This window comes from Chiloscyllium punctatum, chromosome 35, assembly GCF_047496795.1.
Source record: "Chiloscyllium punctatum isolate Juve2018m chromosome 35, sChiPun1.3, whole genome shotgun sequence".
In the NCBI taxonomy this organism is placed as follows: domain Eukaryota; kingdom Metazoa; phylum Chordata; class Chondrichthyes; order Orectolobiformes; family Hemiscylliidae; genus Chiloscyllium; species Chiloscyllium punctatum.
The window spans coordinates 12,318,503-12,343,507 of record NC_092773.1 but is presented as its reverse complement, the minus strand read 5'-3'; the positions used below and the strand labels follow the sequence as shown (position 1 = coordinate 12,343,507).

General features: G+C 42.2%; 1 protein-coding gene and 1 long non-coding RNA gene across 4 annotated transcripts in view; one reads left to right on the top strand and one right to left on the bottom strand.

Annotated features, from left to right (window-relative positions):
* LOC140459648 (netrin receptor UNC5D-like) overlaps positions 1 to 25,005 on the bottom strand; it is a 453,166-nt gene that overhangs the window by 43,848 nt on the left and 384,313 nt on the right. For all 3 annotated transcript variants that reach the window (XM_072553978.1, XM_072553979.1, XM_072553980.1), the window contains exons 11-12: positions 19,820 to 19,904; positions 1,032 to 1,200 (exon numbers count right to left, since the gene is read on the bottom strand). In XM_072553978.1, coding sequence (XP_072410079.1) covers positions 1,032 to 1,200; positions 19,820 to 19,904 — 254 coding nt within the window. The remainder of the gene's footprint in view (positions 1 to 1,031; positions 1,201 to 19,819; positions 19,905 to 25,005) is intronic.
* LOC140459649 (uncharacterized) lies at positions 1,197 to 10,317 on the top strand. The gene is made up of 2 exons (XR_011953842.1): positions 1,197 to 1,315; positions 10,031 to 10,317. It is a non-coding gene; the product is annotated as an uncharacterized lncRNA (long non-coding RNA).

The following is a 25,005-nucleotide window of genomic DNA, read 5'->3' as shown; positions in this document are numbered from 1 at the left end:
TGTGTGTTTGTATGCGTCATGTTTGTTCAGAGTATGGAGGAAGCTGACTTTATAAAATCACGGAAGCTTACCTGCACTGTCAAGTATAGATGTACAACAACATTCTGCCAACCCCAAACTAGGATTGACTGGCTTTCAGCAGAGACAAAATTATGGGGAGTGATATATGAACAGATACTGAGACAAAGAGATTTCATTGCAGAGAAATGGATGAAAACACACAGATAGACACACAGCATGCCAGCTATACCGCAAATGTGCCTGTAACACAAAATCGCACTAATATCAGAATATGCGTGCACAGGACGCTTAAATCCTTGATAAACTTCAAACTTTAATAATTTTAGATGTGCACATGCTAGAACCAAACTACTTTGCATAAGAAAGGGCAATTCAAAACATTTTAACAGAATATAAGTAAAATTTCTCTGCTTTAATTGAACATTTGTGATGCATCGTTCACTCCAATTTTACAAATCATTGAAAGCATTCTTCAGTTGCTGCCGAGTAATTTCATGAACATCAATGCAGCATTAACATTAAAATAACTATGAAACATGCTGTCCAAAACTTGCTTCCATCCCACATACATTTTGCAGCACAACTCTCCGTTCAACACGCGCAGATAGGCACACCAGCAAAACATACACACTAACAAAATAATGCAACTCTTGCCTATCTTTTTCTTGTATATGTCAGACTGTCCTCATCAAATCACTTCATATCACCAAACCTTTCAATCTCTCACTCTTTAAGTGATGCACTGTATCTGACCTGAGGTTCAACAATAAATCTATTTTCCGCCAAATCACACAGAGATTCATCGGAGGCCCATGCTGGTTATGACTGGATATGTTAGCAGCTTGATGATCCCCCACTATCATGCCGCAGGCACAGATGAGGCAGCAGGGATTTTTTTTTTTAAAACCTATTTCAGTAACTCTGCTGGAGCTGGGCTGGAGGGACCCAGAATGAATGCAAATATGCAAATCTGGCTATTGCACACAATCAATAAGCTCATCCAAACTTACCTCCCACTTTCCTGTCAGTGTCTGTCTCTTCAGCTTTATGCTCCAGTGCTCCGAACATACCATTGCGCAGTGAGGGACAGTCAGAGCAATGGGGCTGGACAAGGACAGACCTGGTGGCCCACAGGTGACCTCGGGACTCAAGATTACCTCGGCTCCTTCTGGCTGCAGGCTGGAAAGAGAAAGGAGACAAAGCAAACAGCAATCAAAACATGGAGTTACCAAAGCCTGGGCCGAGGTTAACCAGACCACGGGAGAGCTGCAGTAGAATCATACAATAAGAACAGGTCTGTGAAAACAGTGTGACAATTATATATCCCTGCTTTATGTAAGTTAGTTTGATTTCAGAATAGGAGAAAAGGTTGGTACAATAGCAAGGGCCGAAGGGCCTGGACTGCTCTTCACTGTTTCATGTTTGACATTAGCACACACACTCACTGATCTGTTCCACTAAGGTAGTGCCTTGATAATATCATGGACAAAAGGAAATTGGTGAATATTTTAAGTATGTGGACTTACAGGCTTCTGCAACCAGTCGATGACATCAAGGTTACTGTGTGCAAGTAGCAAACAGGTCACTGAGTAAAACCCTCCAGTTGTTTATTTATCTGGTAACAACAGAGCTCCTTGAAGGAGTATGAAAAGTTCATTTCATGACTGAATTTGAAGAGGTTTCAAAAGAAGAGCTGTGACTTATGAATTAAGCATTGCTCTCTCTCTGAGCTTGACTGAACTCTCTGCAGAGCTGCTGATGTCATATCATTGGTGTGTGTGAGAAACCTGAACTCTGGATCTCCTCCGTAACTAAAACATTAAACCCAATGAAAAACAGTGATCTGAATGTTGTCAACCATGACTTTCACCGTTGCTCATGGCACGCTAGCCTCTGCCGCCACTTATTCTGGTGCACGGGCCTCAGGCTAAATGATGCTCCCAATGTTTGTCCAACGCTCCTCCAATCAGAGACTGTGTTGTGAACTCGGGAGAGAAACAGCCTCTGATGTGAAAAGCATATCCTTGCAGAATCTCAGACTTCTAATTCCTGTATTTGGAAGACCATCCATAGGCCAGTTAGGAATCTTTGCAGGACATCTGTTGAACAAGCCTGATTGAGGTTGAGTGGAGTGAGCATGGAGCTTGAACCAACTATGTTCTGATTCAGGAATGAAGAAAACTATGAACTGAACAAAGTTCGCACACTAAACCATGAGTCGAGAGTGTGGTGCTGGAAAAGCACAGCAGGTCAGGCAGCATCTGAGGAGCAGAAGAATCCTGATAAAGTGCTTATGCCCGAAACGTCGATTCTCCTGCTCTTCGGATGCTGCCTGACTTACTGTGCTTTTCCAGCACCACACTCTTGACTCTGATGGCCAGCCATCTGCAGACCGCATTTTCTCCCACTAAACCATGAGGCTCAGATGGTGACTCATAGACTTTTAAGTGTCTGTGAGCCCTGTCAACACAATTTGCCCTGAATCACTTGCTTGTCCAATTTAAATTTTGTGAGTCTGGGTCAGTTTGAACTGTTGTCGTCACTGTTACTACACATGTTGATAAATGCCTGATTCTCAACAGTCAGAGTCATTTCATATGAGCACATGGATTTTAACTTCATACATAAACAGGCTTGAGTTAAGAATACGAAAACAAAAATTGCTGGAAAACTTTAGCAGGTCTGGCAGCATATCTTGAGAGTTAACATTTTGGGTCCAGTGATCATTTTTTAGTTCTGCAATTCAGTTCAGTAATTTCTGTTATTGTTTCTGATTTCCAGCATCCACTGTTCTTTCATTCTTTTTTTAAATTAAGAGTAACCTTAAACAAAGGTCAGTACCAAAAATCACACCGTAGTTCTCACATTCCCCTCCCTTCAACGACATTGGGAAGTGCAATGAGGGAACTATTGCTGATTTTGTTTGAACGATAGAAAATGCATTGATCAAATTCTCTCATGGTATACAATGAAGAGCTTATTTCTGATAATGTCTCAAATCTAAGGATATGGCCCGGAGCAGGACCATCTGTACAAAGCTGAACACATCACACTACGGTCAAAACCCAGGAGAGGTTATTATTTATAACAAGACAGGGAGCTGTTCTTGCCATGCAAAGTGCATGAGATTTCTCTCTGCTCAGGAAGGGAAAAAATAGCAAACATGTACCCCTGTGGCCGTCTGACTAACTTCTCATGAATCGGAATATAAATGAGCACAGCCAGAAGAACCATCTATCTTTAGACACCGGAGTTGACTTGGGATGCAGAAACATTTGATGGTACTGTAATGCTGCCACGAAGCCCTGAGGCTCTCAAGCCCAGTTCTGAACCTTCATTTTCCACTTTGTGTTTAATGTTCCAAACAATTGTTTTGCAAATAGACTGAGACCAATCTGATTGAAAGGTGCTTCTAGTTTCTCCAAGAGCAAACAATGGAAGTCTAAGAGACAAAGAAGGCATTGCGTACACATTTTGCCCAGTCCTCATTAGATAGTCAGTCAGTCTGTGAAGAACGTGGCATCATGCCCAAGAGGAGCCCCTTTATTTATATGTTGTGTTTACAGATATATTTGATGCTTTTATTTAAAAGAGAATGACCACTACTTCCCACAGGTTTAAGGCATCAAGGCATATTGAGGGCAATGCAGCTTAGAAATCAAAAATCAATACAAATTTACAGCATGGAAGGGGCCATTTGGCCCATCGTGGTTTGTGCTGGCAAATGAGTAGCCACCCCATTGAATCCCACTCTCTCACTCTTGTTTTGCAGCCTCATAGATGATGCCACTTTACCAAATATCTTTTGCCATTAGAATTCTTGTGTCTATTATACTATTAAGCAGCAAGAACCTCCTTCTATGAAAACAATCTCCCTTTAAATTCCCTCTAAACCTCATAGCATAAACCTATTCCCCCAGCTGCAGAACCCTCAATGGGCCTTTCTATGCCACCAATCCACATTCCTCAGCATTTCAGTAACCTTCAAAATGTGACCTCAGTGAGCAGTAGGACAAAGAGCGCAATTTAAAGATTGAGAAACAAACAGGAAATGTTTCAGCTGAAGTTGAAACAGAGTTGGGAAATGAAATGTCAGGTCTGGTGCAAAAGTGACCTTAAGAGAGAGGAGAAAGTTTAGACTTCAAAAAAAAGACGAAGAAAAATAAATATGTAAACAAAAAGTTAAAATTAGATCACTTTAAAATCAACTCAATGAATTTGCAAGGTAAAGGCATAAAATGCCATACATCTTTACTTTCTGAGCAGCAGAGACTGACTATGTTAAGTGTCATGTTGGTAATAACATACAAATAACGGATAATTGCTAAACTCACCTTCTGTTGGTGAGTTCAATGGCAAGTTAATGTGAAACTTACTCAACTTCATGAAAATAAACAAAGAATTCCACAATCCAAAGATATGCAGGTTAGGTGGACTAGCCATGTTAAATTGCCTAAAGTGTCCAGGGATGTGTGCCGGCTTGATGGATTGCACAGAGGAAATGCAGGGATAGGGTAGGGGCGTGGGTCTAGGTGGGATAGTCTTTGGACAGGGGGTGTGGGCTCCATGAACCGAATTGCCTGCTTCCACACTGTTGAGATTTTATGATTTGATGAACTGTGGATGCTGGAAGTCTGAAATGAAAACAGAAATTCCTGCAGAGGCTCACATCTGGTAGCAACTGTGGAGAGAGAAAAAGAGTTAATGTTTCAAGTCTGAAATGTTTCAAAGAAGGGTCACTAGACTCGAAACGTTAACTCTGTTTTGTCTCCACTGCCAGACCTGCCGAGCTTCTCCAGCAATTTCTGTTTCAACTTCATGAAAATCTTGGGCAAGTCATGAACGATGCTGAATTTGTGAAAGTAATGAAGGAGTGATTGAAATTAACCAGTGAAGTAGTGACAATTCATAATTCACTGGCTACTGGAGTCCAAAAAATGTGAGGTGATCTTCTTGAAACTGTGATCTTGCTGTCACTTTCACAAGGTTAGTTTATCCTTGGGCTTTTTTAAAAAAAAGAGAGGTTGTAAAGGCAGAGGTGCCAAAATGTTTCGTAAAGAGCCTAGTTTAAAAATTGCAGGGGTGGCCACTTATCCCAGTTCAGGAATTTTCTAGTTTGGTTTAGTTGTAGCAGAGAAGTTGCTGGTCGGAGCAGTCAGAAACTACTGTAGTGTAAAAAGGTTCCATGCATCAGCAGATGATCCCTGACTGACTTTTCTCTCTGAAATCTCTCTTGCCTGTCAGAACTTGTGATTGAATTTCCCCTTTGTCAAGGGGTGTGTTTATGGGATGTTGTGAGAATTGGAACAGCTCCTTAGTTAAGTTGCGGTATCGAGTTGGCTGAGTTTTCAAAAGGTGAAAATATTCTAAAGGCTGTTTTGTTCGTGTTTCAACTGTTGCGTTTAAATAAATTCTGTTTTGCTTAAAGCCATGTGGTTTGACCTGCTGCATCAAACCCTAATATCCACTTCACATCTGCCTTTAAAATAAGAAAGCATTAGGGTCTAGGCTACCTTCTCAAAATATTTTGAGAGATCTGGCCGGGTCCATAACAAAATATTGAGATTCTCAAGGTGCTTGACAGGACAGATGCTGTTGGCGAAGATAAGCCTCTGAAGAGGTTAATGTTTAAGTTGACCCATTCCACTGGTGTCACACACAATCTGTTGGTTAAGTCAAGAAATTCCACTCCAACTTCCAGCTGGAGCAAATGAGCCTGTATCAACTCGTGGGGTCATAGAGTCATAGAGATGTACAGCACGGAAACAGACCCTTCGTCCATGCTAACTAGATATCCTAAACTAATATAGTCCCATTTGCCAGCATTTGGCCCATATCCCACTAAACCCTTACAATGCAAATACCCATCCAGATGCCTTATAAATGTTGTAATTGTACCAGCCCCTACCGCTTCGTCTGGCAGCTCCTTCCATACACGCAACCATCCTGTTTGAAAAAGTTGCCCCTCAGATCCTTTTTAAATTTTTACCCTCTCACCTAAAGTCTGTGCCCTCTAGTTCTGGATTCCCCGACCCCAGGGAAAAGACCTTGTCTATTTACCCTATCCACACCCCTCATGATTTTATAAACTTCCATAAGGTCACCCCGCAGCCTCCGACGCATCAGGGAAAACAGGCACAGCCAATTCAGCCTGTCCCGATAGGTAAAATTCTTCAACCCTAGCAACATCCTTGTCAATCTTTTCTGAATCCTTTCAAGTTTAACAACATCCTTCTGATAGGAGAGAGTCCAGAACTGCACAAAAGTGGCCAAACTAATGTCCTGTATCCGCAACATGACCTCCCAACTCCTGTACTCAATGCTCTGACCAATAAAGGAAAAATACCAAATGTCTTCTTCACTATCCTATCTACCTGTGACTACACTTTCAAGGAACTATGAACCTGCACTCTAAGGTCTCATTTTTAGCAACACTCCCGAGGACCTTAGCATTTAATGTATAAGTCCTGCCCTGATTTGCCTTTCCAAAATGCAGCACCTCACATTTATCTAAATTAAACTCCATCAGTCACTCCTCAGCCCAGCTGATCAGGATCCCATTGTACTCTGAAGTAAACTTCCTCACTGTCCACTACACCTCCAGTTTTGGTGTCATCTGCAAACGTACTAACTATACCTGCTATGTTCACATCCAAATCATTTGTATAAATGATAAAAAACAGTTGTGGCACACCACTGGTCACAGGCCTCCAGTCTGAAAAACAAACGTCCACCACCACCCGCTGTCTTCCACCTTCAAGCCGGTTTTGTCTCCAAATGGCTAGTTCTCCCTCTATTCCATGAGAGCTTACATTGCTAACCAGTCTACCACGAGGAACCTTGTCAAACACCTTACTGAAGTCCATACAGATCACGTCCACTGCTGTGCCCCCATCAATCCTCTTTGTTACGTCTTCAAAAAACTCAATCAAATTCATGAGACATGATTTCCCACGCACAAAGCCATGTTGACTATCCCTAATCAGTCCCTGCCTTTCCAAATGCATGTAAATCCTGTCCCTCAGGATTCCCTCCAACAACCTGCTCACCACCAATGTCAAGCTCACTGGTCTGTAGTTTCCTGGCTTTTCCTGACCACCTTTCTTAAATAGTGGCAGCACATTTGCCAACCCCCAGTCTTCCAGCACCTCACCTGTGACTATCGATGATACAAATATCTCAGCAAGAGGCCCAGCAATCACTTCTCTAGCTTCCCACAGAGTTCTTGGGTACACCTGATCAGGTCCTGCATTTTAAGACATCCAGCACCTCCTCCCCTGGAATATCCACAAGGTCTTAGTAATTATGTCTGGCTGAATGTTGTTGAACTTCCTGCCGCCATGCAATAAATCTTGTTACTATCTAAGAACAGTGCCTGTTCTGCATAGATGCTATGGTTGGTGTATCCTTTTCCATCAATCAGGAGATAGGCCCAAGACAAAGGAAAAGTTGGTTATAGTCAACAACCTCAAACAAGCCTTACTCAGGTTTCTACATATTGGGAGAGGTTGCAAGTTGCAAAATGTACCAGTAATGGTCATCTGGAATAATACCATAGCGTCACAGAGTCATAGAGATGTACAGCATAAAAACAGACCCTTCGGTTCAACTCGTCCATGCTGACCAGATATTCCAATCTAATCTGGTCCCAGTTGCCAGCACTTGGCCCATATCACTCTCAACCCTTCCTATTCATATACCCATCCAGATGCCTTTTAAATGTTGCCATTGTACCAGCCTCCACCACTTCCTCTGGCAGCTCATTCCATACACATACCACCCTCTGCGTGCAAAAGTTGCCCCTTAAGTCTCTTTTATATCTTTCCTCTCTCACCCTAAACCTATGCCCTCTAGTTCTGGACTCCCCACCCCAGGGAAAATACCTTATTTATTTACCCTAACCATGCCCCTCATGGTTTTATAAACCTCTATAAGGTCACCCCTCAGCCTCCGGCACTCCAGGGAAAACAGTCCCAACCTATTCAGCCTCTCCCTATAGCTCAAATCCTCCAACCTTGGCAACATCCTTGTAAATCTTTTCTCAACCCTTTCATGTTTCACAACATCCTTCCTATCGGAAGGAGAATAGGAAGGAGACCAGGATTGCATGCAATATTCCAAAAGTTTCCTAACCAACGTCCTGTACAGCCGCAACATGACTTCCCAACTCTGATACTCAATTCTCTGACCAACAAAGGAAAGCATACCAAATGCCTTAGGATTTTCCTGAATCCTACCCGCTAAAGTTTTCTCATGCCTTCTTTTAGCTCTTGTAAGTCCATTCTTCAGTTCCTTCCTTGCCCAATAAAGGAAAGCATACCATACACCTTCTTCACTATCCTCTCTATCTGCAACGAATTGGGGGGACAAGAGGAATATCAGTGTATGGAATAGTGCACCAGGCTTGAAGGGCCAAATGGCCTCCTCCTATTTCTTACGGTTCAACGGTCTTACCTACAGCAGGTTATAGGAGCCCAATAGCCTCCTGCTTCTCCTCATAATTCTAATGTTCTCTTCCCAGCAAGAGTTTCTGATTTGTACTTATGATTAGATTTGATTCCTTACAATGTGGAAACAGGTTCTGTGGCCCAAACAGTCCACACCGACCCTCCAAAGTGTAACCCACCCAGACCCATTTCCCTCTGATTAATGCGCCGAGCACTATGGGCAATTTAGCATGGCTAATTCACCTGACCTGCACATCCTTTGAACTGTGGGAGGAAACCAGAACACCAAGAGGGAATCCATGCAGATACGGGGAGAAAGTGTGCAAACTCCACACAGACAGTCGCCCAAGGCTGAAATGGAACCTGGGGCCCTGGTGCTGTGAGGCAGCAGTGCTAACCACTGAGCCACATGTGCATTATTTAGACATGGTTTGGTTTTTCACAAAATCACCAAAAAAAGGTGTACAGCAGGTCAGTGCAGAATGGAGAACAGATGGTGTGAAAAATCTGTAAATGCTCTGGAAATGCAGCCAATTGAATGATCGTGACTGAACCTCAGGAAACACTGCAAATGCTGGTTTATGCTATTCAATGCCTTTTACATACATAGAAGATGCTACAGAAATGCAAGTCATTATTCTTGCAATTTGATAAATGCTAATTCCATATGATTGTGCTCAATACTTGGAGATGCATGTGTTGAACTTGGGCAATAGATTCAAAGAATTTGCAAAAAAATTGGAGACAGTAAAAAGGAAAATATTTGGTTCTATCATATGTCTCAAAATGTTAACAGAATATACAATATCACTGTGGTTATGTTTCTGGGATGGTAGAAACCTGGAGGCTCTGAGTAAAGGTAGTGATGGTACAATGACTGGGTCATGGTAAAAGTCATCAGATCCACTGATAATCTATCAATCAGGAAGGAAATTTGCTGTAATCACGCAGTCTAGCCTATGTGTGATTCCAAACCTGCGGCAACGTGGTTGTCTCTGAGAATACTGACTGTTGAGAAGGGTATTTCATTTAATAAACAAAGGAATTACACTTGGTCATTCAACATCAAGGTGGTGACTGCTGGTTCTTTAAGAAACTGGCACAATTTAGTTTAACTTGGAATTTAAATTCATTCATTATGGACTGCAGTGGTTCAAGAAGGAAGCTCACCATCATCTTCTCAAGGACAGTTGGAGATAGTCAATAAATGTTGGCCAGTCTGCAATGCCCACAACAAGTAAATACAACAAGATGTTCAGATTTGTAAAAGTACATCTTTGTGACGTACAGTGATGTCAACCATGAAAATACCATTGATCGGTGTGAGATTCCATCTGGTTCACGAACATCTTTTAAGGACAGAAAAGTGTTGTCCTTACCTGATCTGCTCGACCTGTGAAGTCAAGAACCACAGTAATGTGGTTGACTCTTAACTGCTCTCAAGGGTTAACAGGCTGGGCAACAAATGCTTGCCTTTCTAGTGATGCCCATATCCCGTGAAAGAATAAAGAAAATAAATGCATTTATCTCACAATAAAGAACTGTTTGTCTTTTTTTCCCAGGAATACATTGAAACGGAATGGATAGATACTACAGAACAAAGTGTTTTGGGGGGTCATTGCATGTGACACCAACCTCGGGAACCTGAGCCTGAACTGAAACTTAATGAGGCATGATGAAGTGAACACTAAGATCATGTTGTGACTGAGATTACATGCTTGCATCAGGCTGGTTATGAACTATTTTACAACTCTGATATGTGTAGTAACTTGATTGCCTTCCTGTCTGTAATACAGACCTGAGATAACCAGCTCAAACCTGCACTTTGTGTAATAAATCATTGCTCCTTTTCTGCTGCCTGCACCTTGCATAAATTGTTTTCAGGTTTTGACTAAAGATTTTCTATTTGCTATGAGTGTTGGAATACACAAGCGCATCCCAACTCACGAGTTTATGGGCCAGTCTAGCTAGATTTTCTAAGATGTGTTCATTACAGTGTATGAAATGGAGTCAAGTGATCTTCAGCAAGTTGTCTGGGCAATAATGGGACTCCACAGCACAGAACTGGTTTGTTATGGCAACGTGATCTGCTTCCCAGAGCAATTCTTGTTTGATTTTCTTGAGGTCAGAAAATAAAGCCACCATATTATTTCAAGGAAAGATGCTAATCAGGGATCCAAGGGCAGTGGGCATCAAATGAGACATGCAGTCTGTCAAACTTCTGCATGGAACAACAGAAACTTGGTTCCTGACCTTCTGAATTAATCCTCCTCAATGATCAAAAAGAGGAGGAGCTGTGAGACACCAACCTTCAGCAAGGCAGGGGCATTCATCGTCAACCTTTCAAACCCAAGAATGGAGCAACGTGCTTGGTTTAGTGTGATAATTCCATATTTCTGGTGGTCCTCTTCAGAGTTGGATGAAGCACTCAGTTTGGGAGCATTCAATGGGCCCCCATTTTATTTCAGCCAGGCAGTGACAGAGAAACATTACCCAACTGCGATCAATGAAGCTCTTTGTTGACAAATGCTAATGAATTTCTTTCATCTTGTGAGATAACAACCTAGACAGTTCAGATTGCGGTCAAGAGGACTGAAGTGACAAGGTCTGCAGCATGGACCACTGGGCTCAGAACTTCCACTCTTCGTCATCCATTATATTTTTATCTGTCTCGCAGATTATTTCACTGACAAATCTGCAGGCTTTTAATTACTGTCATGCTGTGACTGTCACTGTAGCAGTGTCAGACCAATTTGATGTTTTGTGAATTATAATTTGCCTATAAAATGACAGATTAACACATTGCTTTGAAAAGTAATTATTCAGCGAAGACTTTGGTTCGTGGTTACTCACTTCCTGTTGGGTTTCACTCTGCTCTCATGGAAGGCCAGAAGAAGAGGGAAAAAGCTCTGTGAGAATCCATAACCTGTCAAGGCTGAACATGTCCTCGATGCACCACCACCTCGGCCTAACCTAACAGGTTCAAGTGTCTTGGTCCGTGATTGGACAGGAATGGGGACTGCAGGCAGGATGAGCTAACTGCAGCACATTCAAGTGGGGGGGTAGTGAACGGAAATGTCATTGTCACTGGGAATAGTAGAGTTAGGGGCAGACACTGCTCTCTGTGATCAGGATCAAGAGGTCATGGTCCACGTAGGTACCAACGACATACAAACAACTCGGGCAGAAGTTCTGTGAGGAGAGTACGAACAGCTAGGAGCTAAAATATAAAGCAGACCAAATAGGTAATAATCTCAGGATTACTACCTGAGCCATGAGTTAATTGGCACAGGGTCAATAAGATTAAGCAGGTAAATGTGTGGCTCAAAGATTGGTGTGGGAGAAATGGGTTTGAATTCATGGGACATTGGCACCAGCACTGGAGAAGGGACCTGTTGCGATGGACAGTCTTCATCTGAATTGTGCTAGTACCAGATGCCCAGCCAATCACATAACTAGGGCTAATGACAGGGCTTCAATCTAAATAGAGGGGGAGAGGGTTCAGTATAGGGGAAATTAGAAAACCCAACTTAAAGGAGAAGGTAAAGGTGCAGGTTAGTGATGTGGTGGATGGTTACCAGACAATAAAGGCAAGGGACAGAACAGATGAATATCTTTATGCACCCAGGAGTTATAAAAAAGAGCGAAATTTAACAGTGGAATAAATTTAACGTATATAAATGCATGGAGCATTTGAAACAAAATTAGTGAAATAATAGCACAAATAGAAAAAAAAGGGTACATTTGGTAGCGATTACTGAGGGATAGTTACAAGGAGACCAGGTGTAGGAATTGAATATCCTGGGGTACTCAGCATTTTGGAAAGATGGACAGAAAGGAAAAGGAAGTGGAGTGGTCTTGCTGGTGAAGAAAGTGATCTATGCTGTAATCAGAAATGATTTAAGCACAGGAGATCAAGTTGTGGAATCAGTCTGAGTAGAAACAAGAAATAGCGAAGGGAAGAAGTACTTAGTCAGGGTAATCTACAGTCCCCAAACAGTTGTTCTACAATGGGGCAGAGTATAAACCAGGAAACATTAAAGGCTTGCAAGAAAGGTATGGCAATAATAATTGGATGATTTAACATGCACAAAGATTGGAAGAATCGGATTGGCAAGGGTAGCCTGGAGGCAGATTCTGGATTAGTGGTGCTGGAAGAGCACAGCAGTTCAGGCAGCATCCAAGTAGCTTTAGCCTGGAGGCAGAGTTCACTGAATGTATTAGAGATTGATTCTTGGAGCAGTATGTTGTGGAACCAATCAAGGAGCAGGCTACTCTGGATTTGGCAAAAGTGAGGACTGCAGATTCTGAAGATCAGAGTCAAGATTAGAGTGGTGCTGGAAAAGCACAGCAGGTCAGGCAGCATCCGAAGAGTAGGAAAATCGACGTTTTGGTCAAAAGCCCTCCATCAGGAATGATGAAGGGCGTTTGCGCGAAACGTCGATTTTCCTGCTCCTCAGATGCTTCCTGACCTGCTGTGTTTTTCCAGCACAACTCTACTCTGGATTTGGGTTTGTGTAATGAGGAGAGATTAATTGATGACATGATAGTTAAGGATGCTCTGGGGAGTAGTGATCATGGTATAACAGAATTCAAAATTCAGTTTGGTGGTGAGAAAGTGGAGTCCCAAAGTAGTGTTCTGGAATTAAACAAAGGAAACTATGTAGGCATGAGGACAGATTTGGCCTGAGTAGATTGGGCAGGTAGGCTAAATGGTAAGACAGCGGATAATCAGTGGCAGACATTTAAGGAACAATTCAGTTCCTAACAACTAAAATATATCCCAATGAGGAAGAAACATGTTTAGGAAGGTAAAAAACATCCATGCTAAACAAGGAGGTCAAGAACAACATAAAGTCAAAAACTAAGATATACCATATTGCAAAGGCCAGTGGCAGGATGGAAGACTGGGAAACTTTCAAACATAAACAGAAGGATAGTAAAAAATTAATAAGAAGAGCTAAGATTAATTACAAAATAAAACCTGCACAAAATATTAAAAAGGATAGCAAAAGCTTCTATAGGTATACAAAAGGGAGCAGAGTTGCTAATGTGAATGTTGGCCCCTTGGAAGATGAAAGTGCACAATTAATAGTGGGGAACACTGAGATGGCAGAGATGCTGAATCAATACTTTGCCTCAGTGGAGGACAACAGTACCATTCCTTTTGGAACAGGCAAGTCAGAGACGATAGATAAGGTTGAACGTAGAACAATCAACAAAGATAGAGAGAAAGTACTAAGCAAACTGTTAGGATTGAGGGCAGGCAGGTCTCCTGTGCCTGATGGCCTACATCCTAGGATATTAAACAAAGTGGCACTGGAGATCACAGATCCATTGGTTAAAATATTCCAAAATTCCCTGGACACGGAAAAGGTTCCAGTGGATTGGAAAACAGCTAATATAATGCCCTTATTCAAAAAGGGAGGGAGGTAAAATGTGGGAAATTACAGACCAGTTAATTTAACATCTGTTGTTGGGAAATTATTTATCTGTTGGGAAATAATTATCAAATCATTCCGTTATTAGGATTACTTATCACAGAAGCAATATCAGGACATTTGGAAAGTCAAAACGCAATCAATCAGAGTCAGCATGGTTTTATCAAGGACAGATCATGCTTAACTAATTTGTGAGAGTTCTTCAAAGAAGTAACAAGCAAGGTGGATACTGGGGATACTGTAGACCAAATTTATTTGCACTTCCAGAAGGTGTTTGATAAGGTGTAAAAGGTTAATTCACAAGGTTAGATCATATGGGATTAAGGGTAATTTATCAGCCTGGATTGATGACTGGTTGATGGTCAGAAGACAGAGAGTTGGGATAAATAGGTGTTTTTCTGGATGGCAAGATATAAGTAGAGGGGTGCCACAGGGTTTGGTCCTTGGACCCCAGCAATTTACAATTGACTTTAATGACTTGAATTCAGGAATACAAGACTCTATGGCCAAATTTGCAGATGTCACAAAATTAAGTGGGAAGGTAAATTGCAATGAGGAAGTAAGAACCTTTTAAATGGATATAGATAGTTTAGGAGAGTGGGCCAAAATGTGGGAGATGGAATTTAATGTGGATAAGTGTAAGGTCATGCATTTGGATCGAAAAAATGGGAAGGCAATGTATTATCTTAATGAGGAGAGACTTTGGGTGCTCTGGTGCAGAGGAATCTAAGTGTTTTGAAGGGATCTCGATTATTCACGAGTCACAGAAAACTCGCATGGAGGTACAGCAGGGAAAGGTGAGGAAGTATTGTTGCAACTACACATGGTATTGGTGAGACCGCACCTGGAGTATTGTGCACAGTTTACATCTCCTTATTTAGATGTAGTGGTTCACCAGATTGATTCCAGATGAGGAGTTTGTCATATGAGGAGAGATTGAACAGTTTAGGTCTACACTCTCTGGAATTTAGAAGAATGAGGGGAGGTCATATTGAGGAATTCAAGATGATAAAAGGTGTGGATGCTTCCTCTTGTGGGGCATTCTAGAAAGAGAGGTCATAGTCTTTGGATCTGGGCAGCAAATTTAAAACAGAGTTGGGAGAAACTATTTCTCCCAGAGGGTTGTGAATCTGCGGAATTTGCTACCCCAAAGTGCGGTGGATGCTGGGACAGTGAGTAATTTTAAGGAGGAGTTCGACAGATTTTTAACTGGTAATGGGTTGAAGGGATATTGGAAGAAGGCAGGAAAATGGGGGTGAAGAGCATATCAGCTGTGATTGAATGGCAGAGCAGAATCGATGGGCTGAAGGCCTAATTCTGCTTCTTTATCTTATGAACTTATGAGTTGCATTTTGCCAGGATTGTCAACAAGTTAAAGAGAGCAACTCACTTAAGCAAGATTGCATAACACTCAGCTCTGGGGCTCAAGCTCAGCATTTTTTACTTGAGGTACTCATATGTCCAACTAAATAAGACTTTAGGATACTCAGGGTGTACTTAGGGTATTTCTGATGAAGGGCTTTTGCCCGAAACATCGATTTTATTGCTCCTCGGATGCTGCCTGAACTGCTGTGCTTTTCCAGCACCACTAATCCAGAATTTAGGATACTCAACTTAAGTTATCTATAACATGTACTCATGTGATATGCATTCAGCATAATCTTGCTTCCTTACACGAGTTTCTGATCTCTTTCTTTCTCGCAAGTCAAGTTTTGTAGGAATCATACTGATGACTACATGAAATTTTAGAGTTATAAGTTTACCAAGGCTAGGGCACAGGGAATGTCACCATAATTAAGTCTCAAGCATTGAAATTTATTCCTTCTTTGGTTTCAGGATGCTGTGTATCGAGAAAGGTGAATGGTCACCTTTTTAGGGTTGGTGTTGTTATGAAGCTGAAGGCGTATATTGTGCCTTTAAGACAAAGTGAATGCTGTTCTGAACTGAGAGCTACTGAGCACCCGTGATATAACTAGGTGGCAGTCCCAAAGTGTACTGGAAAATCTGTAATATTTGGCTGCAAAATGGATACCTGAGTTGGATGTTGTTTTGACAATAGTTCAAATGTAACCAATCAGTTTAAATAATGCCCAGGATACTAAAATCCAATTGTGTTTGAATTTCTTGTTTTGCCAACATCAAACCAATGAGACAATTTGATGCTGGGTATAAAAATGCGCACTTTTTGAAAACTGTAGACAGAGCAACTACCATCAAGAGAGACCCAAGAAATTTTTTATCAAAGGTACCTTTTCACATGAAATTTATTTGCATTAAAAAGAAAGAAGACCACCCAGGGAGATCTCCAGCCAGAAGAAGAAAGACACTAAACTCAATAGCAGCTGTATGGTTTTGAAATTAAGTTGATGTAATTTTAATATGTGTCTGATTGGAACAGCATATTGTTATAGAGTTGGAGGCATGTAATAAGCAGTTCAGAGAAAGTTTAGAGTAGTGAATAGTTGTTGTTTAATGTTCACTTTTGGAGTTAAAGAATAAATTGATATTACTGTCTTTAAGTAGTGGAATTTGGGAGTTCTCTGTCTCACATACTTAGATTACAAGGTGAGGTGAGCTTTTCTAGGTGTTTGCTTTAATTGATAGAAGGGTTCACCGCTGTGTTGTAATAGTGTGTGATTAATAGTGCGTAAACGGTTCTGATGCCTCGAGCAGTGGGAAAATTTGGTGTGACCTGATTAGTAGTATGCCTTTGACTAAACTGGAAAACTGCATGTGTGTCAGGTATTTGAACCTGCTATTTATTCCTGTCCTCATGGGTGAACACAAAAGATACCATGGCACCAAACAAGGTAAGTAGAGCTCTCCTGGTGCTCTGACCAACAATTATCCACCTCATCCAATACCACTGGAACATTTGATCCATTTCACACAAAAAGAGAGGGTGTTAAACTGGTTTAATCAGTAGTTCTCACACCTCTGATTCAAAAGGTCCAGGGAAAATGACAGAAATTGTAGTCCACAGGAAAACCAGCCATTGGTACAGACAGTTTGGTGCTGGAAAAGCACAGCAAGTCAGGCAGCATCCAAGCAGCAGGTGAGTTGATGTTTTGGGCATAAGCCTTTTTCATCAGGAATGTGGGAGGGTGGGGAAAGGGGGCTAAGAGATAAATATGATGGTGGGGGTAGGGGGAAGGTAGCTGGGAAGGCGACAGGTAGATGAAGGTGGGAAGTAACAGAGATAAGTCGGAGAGGACGGTGGAACGGATAGGTAGGAAGGAAGATGGACAGGTAGGACAGTTAAGAGGGCAGTGGCTTTTGCCCGAAACATTGACTCTCCTGCTCCTCGGATGCTGCCTGACCTGCTGTGCTTTTCCAGGGCCACACATTTCGACTTCGATCTCCAGCACCTGTCATCCTCACTTTCTCCCACTAGTGCAGGCAGGTCAGCTTCCACTGGCTCAGGTTACCAGCCCCAATAAATAGAGATGGTTTGCAACAGGATGGGCACCTTTAGGCTGCCCAGGCAGAAGATGAGGTGTTGTTCCTCCCATTTACGGTTTGGGACATTGTGGCAATGGAAGAGACCAAGGATGGTCATGTCGGAAAGGGAGTGGGAAGGGGAATTAAAATGGCCGGTGACTGGGAGGTCCGGTTGGCCCCTGTGGGCCCAACTCAGATACTTGGCAAACCATTCTCTAAGTTTACGCTTTGTCTCCCTGATGTAGAGAAGGCCACATTGGGAGCACCTGATGCAGTAAACTAGGTTGGAGAAGGGACAGGTGAACCTCTGTCTCACCTGGAAGGAGTGTTTGAGGCCCTGGATGGAGTTAACGGGGGGGGGGGGGGTGTATCCGCAGGTTTTGCATCTTTTCCAGTTGCAGGGGAAGGTACCTGGGGGGGTTCAGGGAGGGTTGGTGGGGAGGGTGGCACAAACCAAGGAGTGTTGAAGGGAATGGTCCTTGCAGAATGCAGAGAGGGGTGGGGAGGGAAAGATGTTCTTGGTGGTGGGGTTTAATTGGAGTTGGTGGAAGTGTTTAAGGATGATGTATTTATTGTGTTTGGAAGGGGTGTGGTTAGAACAGTGGAAAATGGAATGAAGGTGGTGCAGTGGAGGGCAGTCTGGAGCAATCAACCAGAATTGCGACAATCCCACCGAGTTCTGGAAAAGCACGAAGAGAAAGGTAGGCTGAAATTAAACAGCAAGGCTGACGATATCAGTGGATGAAGAAGCAGTATTAACATTTCAGGCCTGTGACCTTCCATCAGAATCATTCTCAGGAAGATTCACTGACATTAAATATTACCTCTCTCCTTATTTCCAGAATTTTCTGGTTTGTTTATTTCCTATATTCAACATCCTGAGTATTTTGCTTTTGTATCTGGTTAGTCTGGGACCTTGCTGTGCACTGTGATGATGCTGTTCCTTTAACAATGTTATGTTGTCCTTGGTGTTTTTCCAGAGCGTCATAAAAGCACAGGTTCCAAAAAGTCTAGGCCTGGATGGGTTTTAGGGCCAAATTAATTACCCCTAACAGATACTGCCTCAGCAAAAAGGCTTTCAAGTTAAATAAAAAGCACTTGCACAATGAAAGAGGGGTGGTCAGTTCTCCCAGCTCAACCATTCTCTGGTTTGGTTTGGTCTGGCCATTCATTGAAAGCAGTCAGGCAGTTGTAAAAACTGCTGGACCCAAAAATTCTCCTCTCTTTCTCTGACATCCCTCCAGTAAGAACCTGTGTTTGACTTTACCTTTGTGCCAAGGGGTGTTTATGGGGATTATTGCAAGTATTTGGAACAGCATGATTAAACTGGGATAGTCTGTTGGGTTTTCGGATAGGTTAATATATTCTATATTCTGTTATCTTTTGTTTGTGTTTCATTTGGTAATCTTGTAAATAAATTCTGTTTTGTTTAAAACTAAGTGGTTTGACCAGCTGCATCGCTCCTGAAATATCTGTGTTACACCTGCTTAAAACAACTAGCAAAGTTAGGGTCTGGGCTACTTTCTTGAAATATTTTGAAGGAGGTCCATAACAGCAAAAATGTGCTTCAATGTGAGAAAAATGACTACACCTCAAAAGTACTTGGCTGGTGTGTAAAGTGCCTTGGGAAATCATGAGATAATGAAAGGTGCTGGATACATGTTTCAACACAGAAGAAATGCAGTTTAAAGACCGAAAAAAAAACAAAAACAGAAATTGCTGGAAAAGCTCGGCAGGTCTGGCAGCATCTCTGCAGAGAAATCAGAGTTAACTTTTCAGGTCCAAAGGCCCTTCTTCAGAACTGAAGCACTGAAATATGTAATTGCTGTCACAGCACATGTTGGTGGAATACAACAGTCAGTAAGGCTTTGTTCAGAACTAGGTGAATCGCTAGGACAGATACACCCAACTTCAACATAATTAAAAGTGCATTCATGTGTTATAATAATAATCTATAATTAGCTGATGTGAAGCAAATTATTTATAATAAATACTCTTAATAGTTCTGATATTTCAGTTGGAACATTTAACAGTGAAGTGCTAATGAAATGAAGCATTGTGAATATATAATTACTGTGTTTTACTATTTTTCAAAAAAAACCATGCAATTAGATTCCAAAGCTCTAATTATTTACTATTAAAAAATATTCCAGACAAAATGGCATAATTTCATGTTTTTTTTTCCAGCTGCCATGCCCACAAAGTTGAATGTAAGATCAAAAGATAGTTCATAACAACCAGTGACTTCCATTGATGGTTCAGGTTGTTTCCTTGTCTTGTAGGCCAGCACACCATGACAGATATCCAAAATGAATCCACTTTGTCACTTCAACTGACCCACATAAATACTCTCCACACACCCGAACACAGGAATGCGACACAGGCAGACTGCACCTTTCCCCATTCCAATAAACACTTTTGTCCAGAACACAAAAATTATATTCAGTTTTGATATGTCTTATCCCTTACCTGTTTACGCCTTGATTGACTGCAATGTATATTTCCCAAGAATTTCCCTCTGGAATTGCCCCCAGTGGAACCAACAAACGGACTCCTAGTAATTAAAAGTCACCTTTAGTATCACAGCATACATGAATGAAATGATAAATTTTAACAAATGTCATCGCCCGTGAAATATGAGACTGTAGTCAGAAGATTATCAATGGAATAATGAGACTACTTGTTCGAAACAATGGATTATCAGAAGATGGAACACATTACCAAGAATGGTTGAAAGAAGAAGGCAGTAACATTGATAAAGGACTTCAATGTCCATTACAAGTGAAACTTCATAACGAGTAAGGGGGCAGGATAGTTCCAACCTACATTAGTAAACTTAAAAATGCAGTCTCATGGAGTCTGCATATATTTCAAGCATGGGAAACAGACCTTTTGGCCCAATGCGTTCATGCCAACCAGGTATATTAACCTAATCTAGTCCCATTTGCCAGCATTTGGCCCTTATCCCTCTAACCCCTTCCTATTCATATACCCATTCAGGTGCTTTTTAACTGTTGTAATTGCAGCAGCCTCCATCACTTCGTCTGGCAGTTCATTCCATACAAGCACCATCCCCTGCGTGAAAAAGCTGCCCCTTCAGTCCCTTTCTAATCTCTCCCCTCTCACCTTAAACCTTTCCCTTTGGACTTCCCTACCCTGGTGAAAAGGCTTTGACTATTCACCCGATCCATAATCCCTCATGATTTTGTGAACATCTATAAGGTCACCCCTCAGCCTCCAACACAGCGGTTTGGTCAGTGCTGGGTTGGGAACTTCTCCATTGTTTAATGCAAAGACATTACAGGGAAGTTGACAAGCTTTTAAGCCAACAGTTATTTTCTAAAATTCACCTGCAATCTGCCTGCTTCCTTGCAGTTTGTGGGCGAAAGAAGAAATTATATGTGCCCCTCACTGTTTCCAGTCTGAGGTTCAATGAAAAATTTGGATTTCATAGAACCCCTACAGCGTGGAAACAGGTCCTTCGGCCCATGAAGTCCACAGCGACCCTCTGAAGTGTAACCCAACCAGACCCATTCCCCTACCCTATTACTCCATGTTTACCGCTGACTAATATACCTAACCTACACATTTAGCACGGCCATTTCACCCAACTTGCACATCTTTGGGTTTTGGGAAGAAACTGGAGCGCACAGTGTTACCCCATGCAGACATGGGGAGAATGTGCAAACTCCACAGTCACCCAAGGCTGGAATCAAACCCAGGTTCCTGGTGCTGTAAGGTAACAGTGTTAACCACTGAGCCACTGTGCCACCCACAGCCACCATTTGCTTTTTCTGAACTGACAGCCAGACTACTACGACCACTAGGACTCATAACAGCACACAAACCAACAGCCACTCTCAGACAACTCACCAGGACAAAGGACCCGATACCCAGCATGAGCAAAACCAACGTAGTATACAAAATCCCATGCAAGGACTGCATAAAACACTACATAGGACAAACAGGAAGATAGCTAACGATCCGTATCCATGAACACCAACTAGCCACGAAACGACACGACCAGCTATCCTTAGTAGCCACACACGCAGATGACAAGCAACATGAGTTTGACTGGGACAACACTACTATTATAGGACAAGCCAAACAGAGAACAGCCAGGGACTTCCTAGAGGCATGGCACTCATCCACCGATTCAATCAACAAGCACATCGACCTGGACCCAATATACCGGCCACTGCAGTGGACAGCTGGAACTGACAACCGGAAGCGGCAGATTCAAACCACTATAAATGCCGGAGAAAAGATCACAGAAGCCCTTCACAGGAGGCTCCCAAGCACTGAGGATGTCACCTAGACAGGGGACGAAACGTCTGCAACACAAATTCCCAGCTCGGTGAACAGAACCACAACAACAAGCACCCGAGCTACAAATCTTCGCACAAACTTTTGAACCATTTGCTTTTTACGTTCTGTTCAAGAAGGAGCATTACATCCAGATTTACAGATCCATTGGCCAGGCACACACTTGAATGCAGACAGGGTTTGGACGAAGGCTTCAGAAAGTTAGAATTCATCCAGAACGGATGACTTAGAGCTCTTCAAGTTTGCGGTGTGAACCTGATCTCACATCTGCTCGAAGACAATCAGAAACTGTGACTGTTGAACTCCAGTGAACTCTGGCAGTCACTGTATACTCATTATAGCTCCTATGCGCTTGGATTGTAAACTGAACAAAGCTGTTTCAGCCCCGTAGCCACACGATAAATCCAATTATGAATGACAGTTTCCCAACTTCACTGACCCTCGAGCACAAAATAGATACTTTACTGAAGGCAAAAGTGATTACTGCAGATGCCGGACATTAGAGTCAAGAGTGTGGTGCTGGAAAAGCACAGCAGGTCACGCCTCTGATGTACTCAGAAAAATAGCATGAATCACAGTAATTTGGGACCACAATGAAAAATAATAAAATATATGAAACTGAGAAACTCCCCTGTTAACTTCTAAAGCAATTTCCCTTTTAACTGTTCATATATTTTGTGAAAGGAAAGAAAATATAGACATGACTATGACATTGTCCCTTCTAAAATCAAGGAATGTAGATTTCAAGACTTTGTCAATAACTTTAATCACTGGTAAAATTGGAAAGCTGCAAACTGGGACAAGCCAATTCCCTCTGGTCACTATGCTCCACAGCACAGTTGGACTCTCATTAAGTTCTACAGAGGGTATTGATGTGCATTTTTCATGTTTCTTGGGTACAAAACAGATAGGTGGGGAACGATTTTAGCCAAGATACAGCCTTGATCCAATCGTTACAACCAAAGATCCCAACAATAAATTTGTAAGAGCCATATGCTCAAGATATCTTCCTGTTTGTCCTATGTACTGTTTTATGCAGTCCTTGCATGGGATTTTGTAGATCCCCTGAATAAGTTAACTATACGCATAAGGCCTGTCGAAAGACCCACCTGCAAGGTGGGTCATTGATGGACAAGGCAACTAATGGTAGATTTAATTGTAATTGAAGAAAAGCTTTGGAACCAGGAAGAGGAGTGCTCTTTGTCTTAATATTCTGAGCCATTGTCTTTCTGCACTCTGCACACCCCCTCTTCACCCCCACCCTGATGTGGTCCCTGAGAACTCAGCTGGAAAACCATTAGAGAAATGGGTCACTCAAAGAGCAGAGTGAGCTCTTGTGGGTACCAGACCATTTTAAAGGCTGGAGGTTCTGGAGGGAGTCACAGTGGATACACGAGCAGGTCAGAGGCTAGGAATCCAGCAGCAAGTAACACAACTCCCGACTCTGCAAGCCTGTCCACCACTTACAAGGATAAGTCAGGAGTGCGATGCAAGATGCTCCATTTTCCGAGATTAATATAGTTTCAATAACATTGAAGAAACTCAACACATTCAGGACTAACCAACTGACCTGTCTGGCACCCAATATACCATCTGACCATTTCAGCCCTCCAGCAACTGAAAGTGGCAGCATTACATATCATCTACTGGGTACATTGCACTCAGTGCGATTCCTTCAGCAGTGTCTTCCAAACCAGCTACACCTATCATGTAGAAAGACAAAGGCAGCAAATGCATGTGAACACCATCACCTCTAAGATCCTCACCAAGCCTCACACACCATGTTGACATTGAACACACTTCTTCGCTGCATCAATGTCAAAATTCCCAGACCCCCTTTTGAACATCACGATGGGTGAAACTAGACCTCGTGGATAGCATTGGTTCAAGAAGGCAGCTCACCAGAGCATCTTCTCGAGGGGAGTTAAGAGTTGGGCAACAAATGTTAATCTTGCCAGAGGCACAGACATTTTATCCCCAATTTCTAGAAAACCTCACTTCAAGCATAGGCGACACATGCAACATTCAGTTGGTCCTGGAAATGAACTTAGGCTACCCATGTACATCATTGTAAATAAGAAAACAAGCCATTCTGCTGTTCGTGATATTTCTGCTTTTGACATTGCTTATGGTTATCACCAATGGCTTAGTAGGACACATAGTTTGCATTCATCACATTTATTAAAGCAGTTTTTGTTTGTCTTCATTGCCAAATTCTCTGCTCCATGAACAAACGACTTTAATGCAGCAATCCGTCCCACGGACCATTATACAATATTATGATTGAAAGGTGGTGCAGAGACATGTTTCGTGCCTGTGAGGAAACACTGAATATCAAAAGCTGAACTCCTTTTTTTTGCCTCAGGATTGACAGCTCAGAAAAAGATCAATGCAGACCCATCACCGTCCAAGTTTGTGTTTCATGTTGTAACTTAAATAAATTCTTTCAGGCTAAAATGAAGAATCGCAGCTTCATTGTGACAGACTTGCTGCTGCTGAGGTAAGTATGAACTTGAGCAACTCGCTGGTCATTGTGGTGCAAGAACCAAAGTGAAGTATTTCTCAAAGGTTCTCAATTTTCAGGTAATTGTCATGAAGGCTGTTCATTGACCATCCTTTTTCTACTTTGGTGAAAATCATATGTTCCACCGGTGACTGTTTGTCCCATTGATCCTTAAACTCAATTACTATCATATTGGATGAGTGCAGCTCCAACAGCTTTACACCACCCAGGTCAATAACCTGCTTGTTTGGCACCATAACCACAAATATCCACTCACCCCCAGCACAGATGCTCAGTAGCAGAAGTGTGTACATTCAACAAGATGCACCACAGAAATTCACCAAAGTTCCTGAGACAGCAAGTTCCAAACCCATGATCACTACCATCAAGGACAAAGACAACAGATGGAAACACCACCTCCCGAAGGTTCTCCTCCATGTCAGTCAACCATTCTGCTTTGGAAATATATCAGCATTCTTTCAACCACGCTCCATCAAAACCATGGAATTCCATCCCGAAGAACATTGTTGATTAAGAAGGAAGCTCGCCACCACCTTCTCAAAGGCAACTAGAGACGGGCAATAAATGCTGGCCAGTCAATGATGTTCATGCTCATGAGCAAAGTAAAAACAAAGCAGTAGAAATATCCTCTTGCAGGAAACTCAATGCTTCAGGACTTCAACATGCTCAGGAATGGTCTATGTTATTTTCTTGACTAGAAGCCTACCTTAGCCAATGTGTATCAGTGCAAACATAGCCATAAACATGCAGTCTTAAATGAAACAGGGACGCATCCCATTCCACAGCAGAATACCAGAGAGATGAG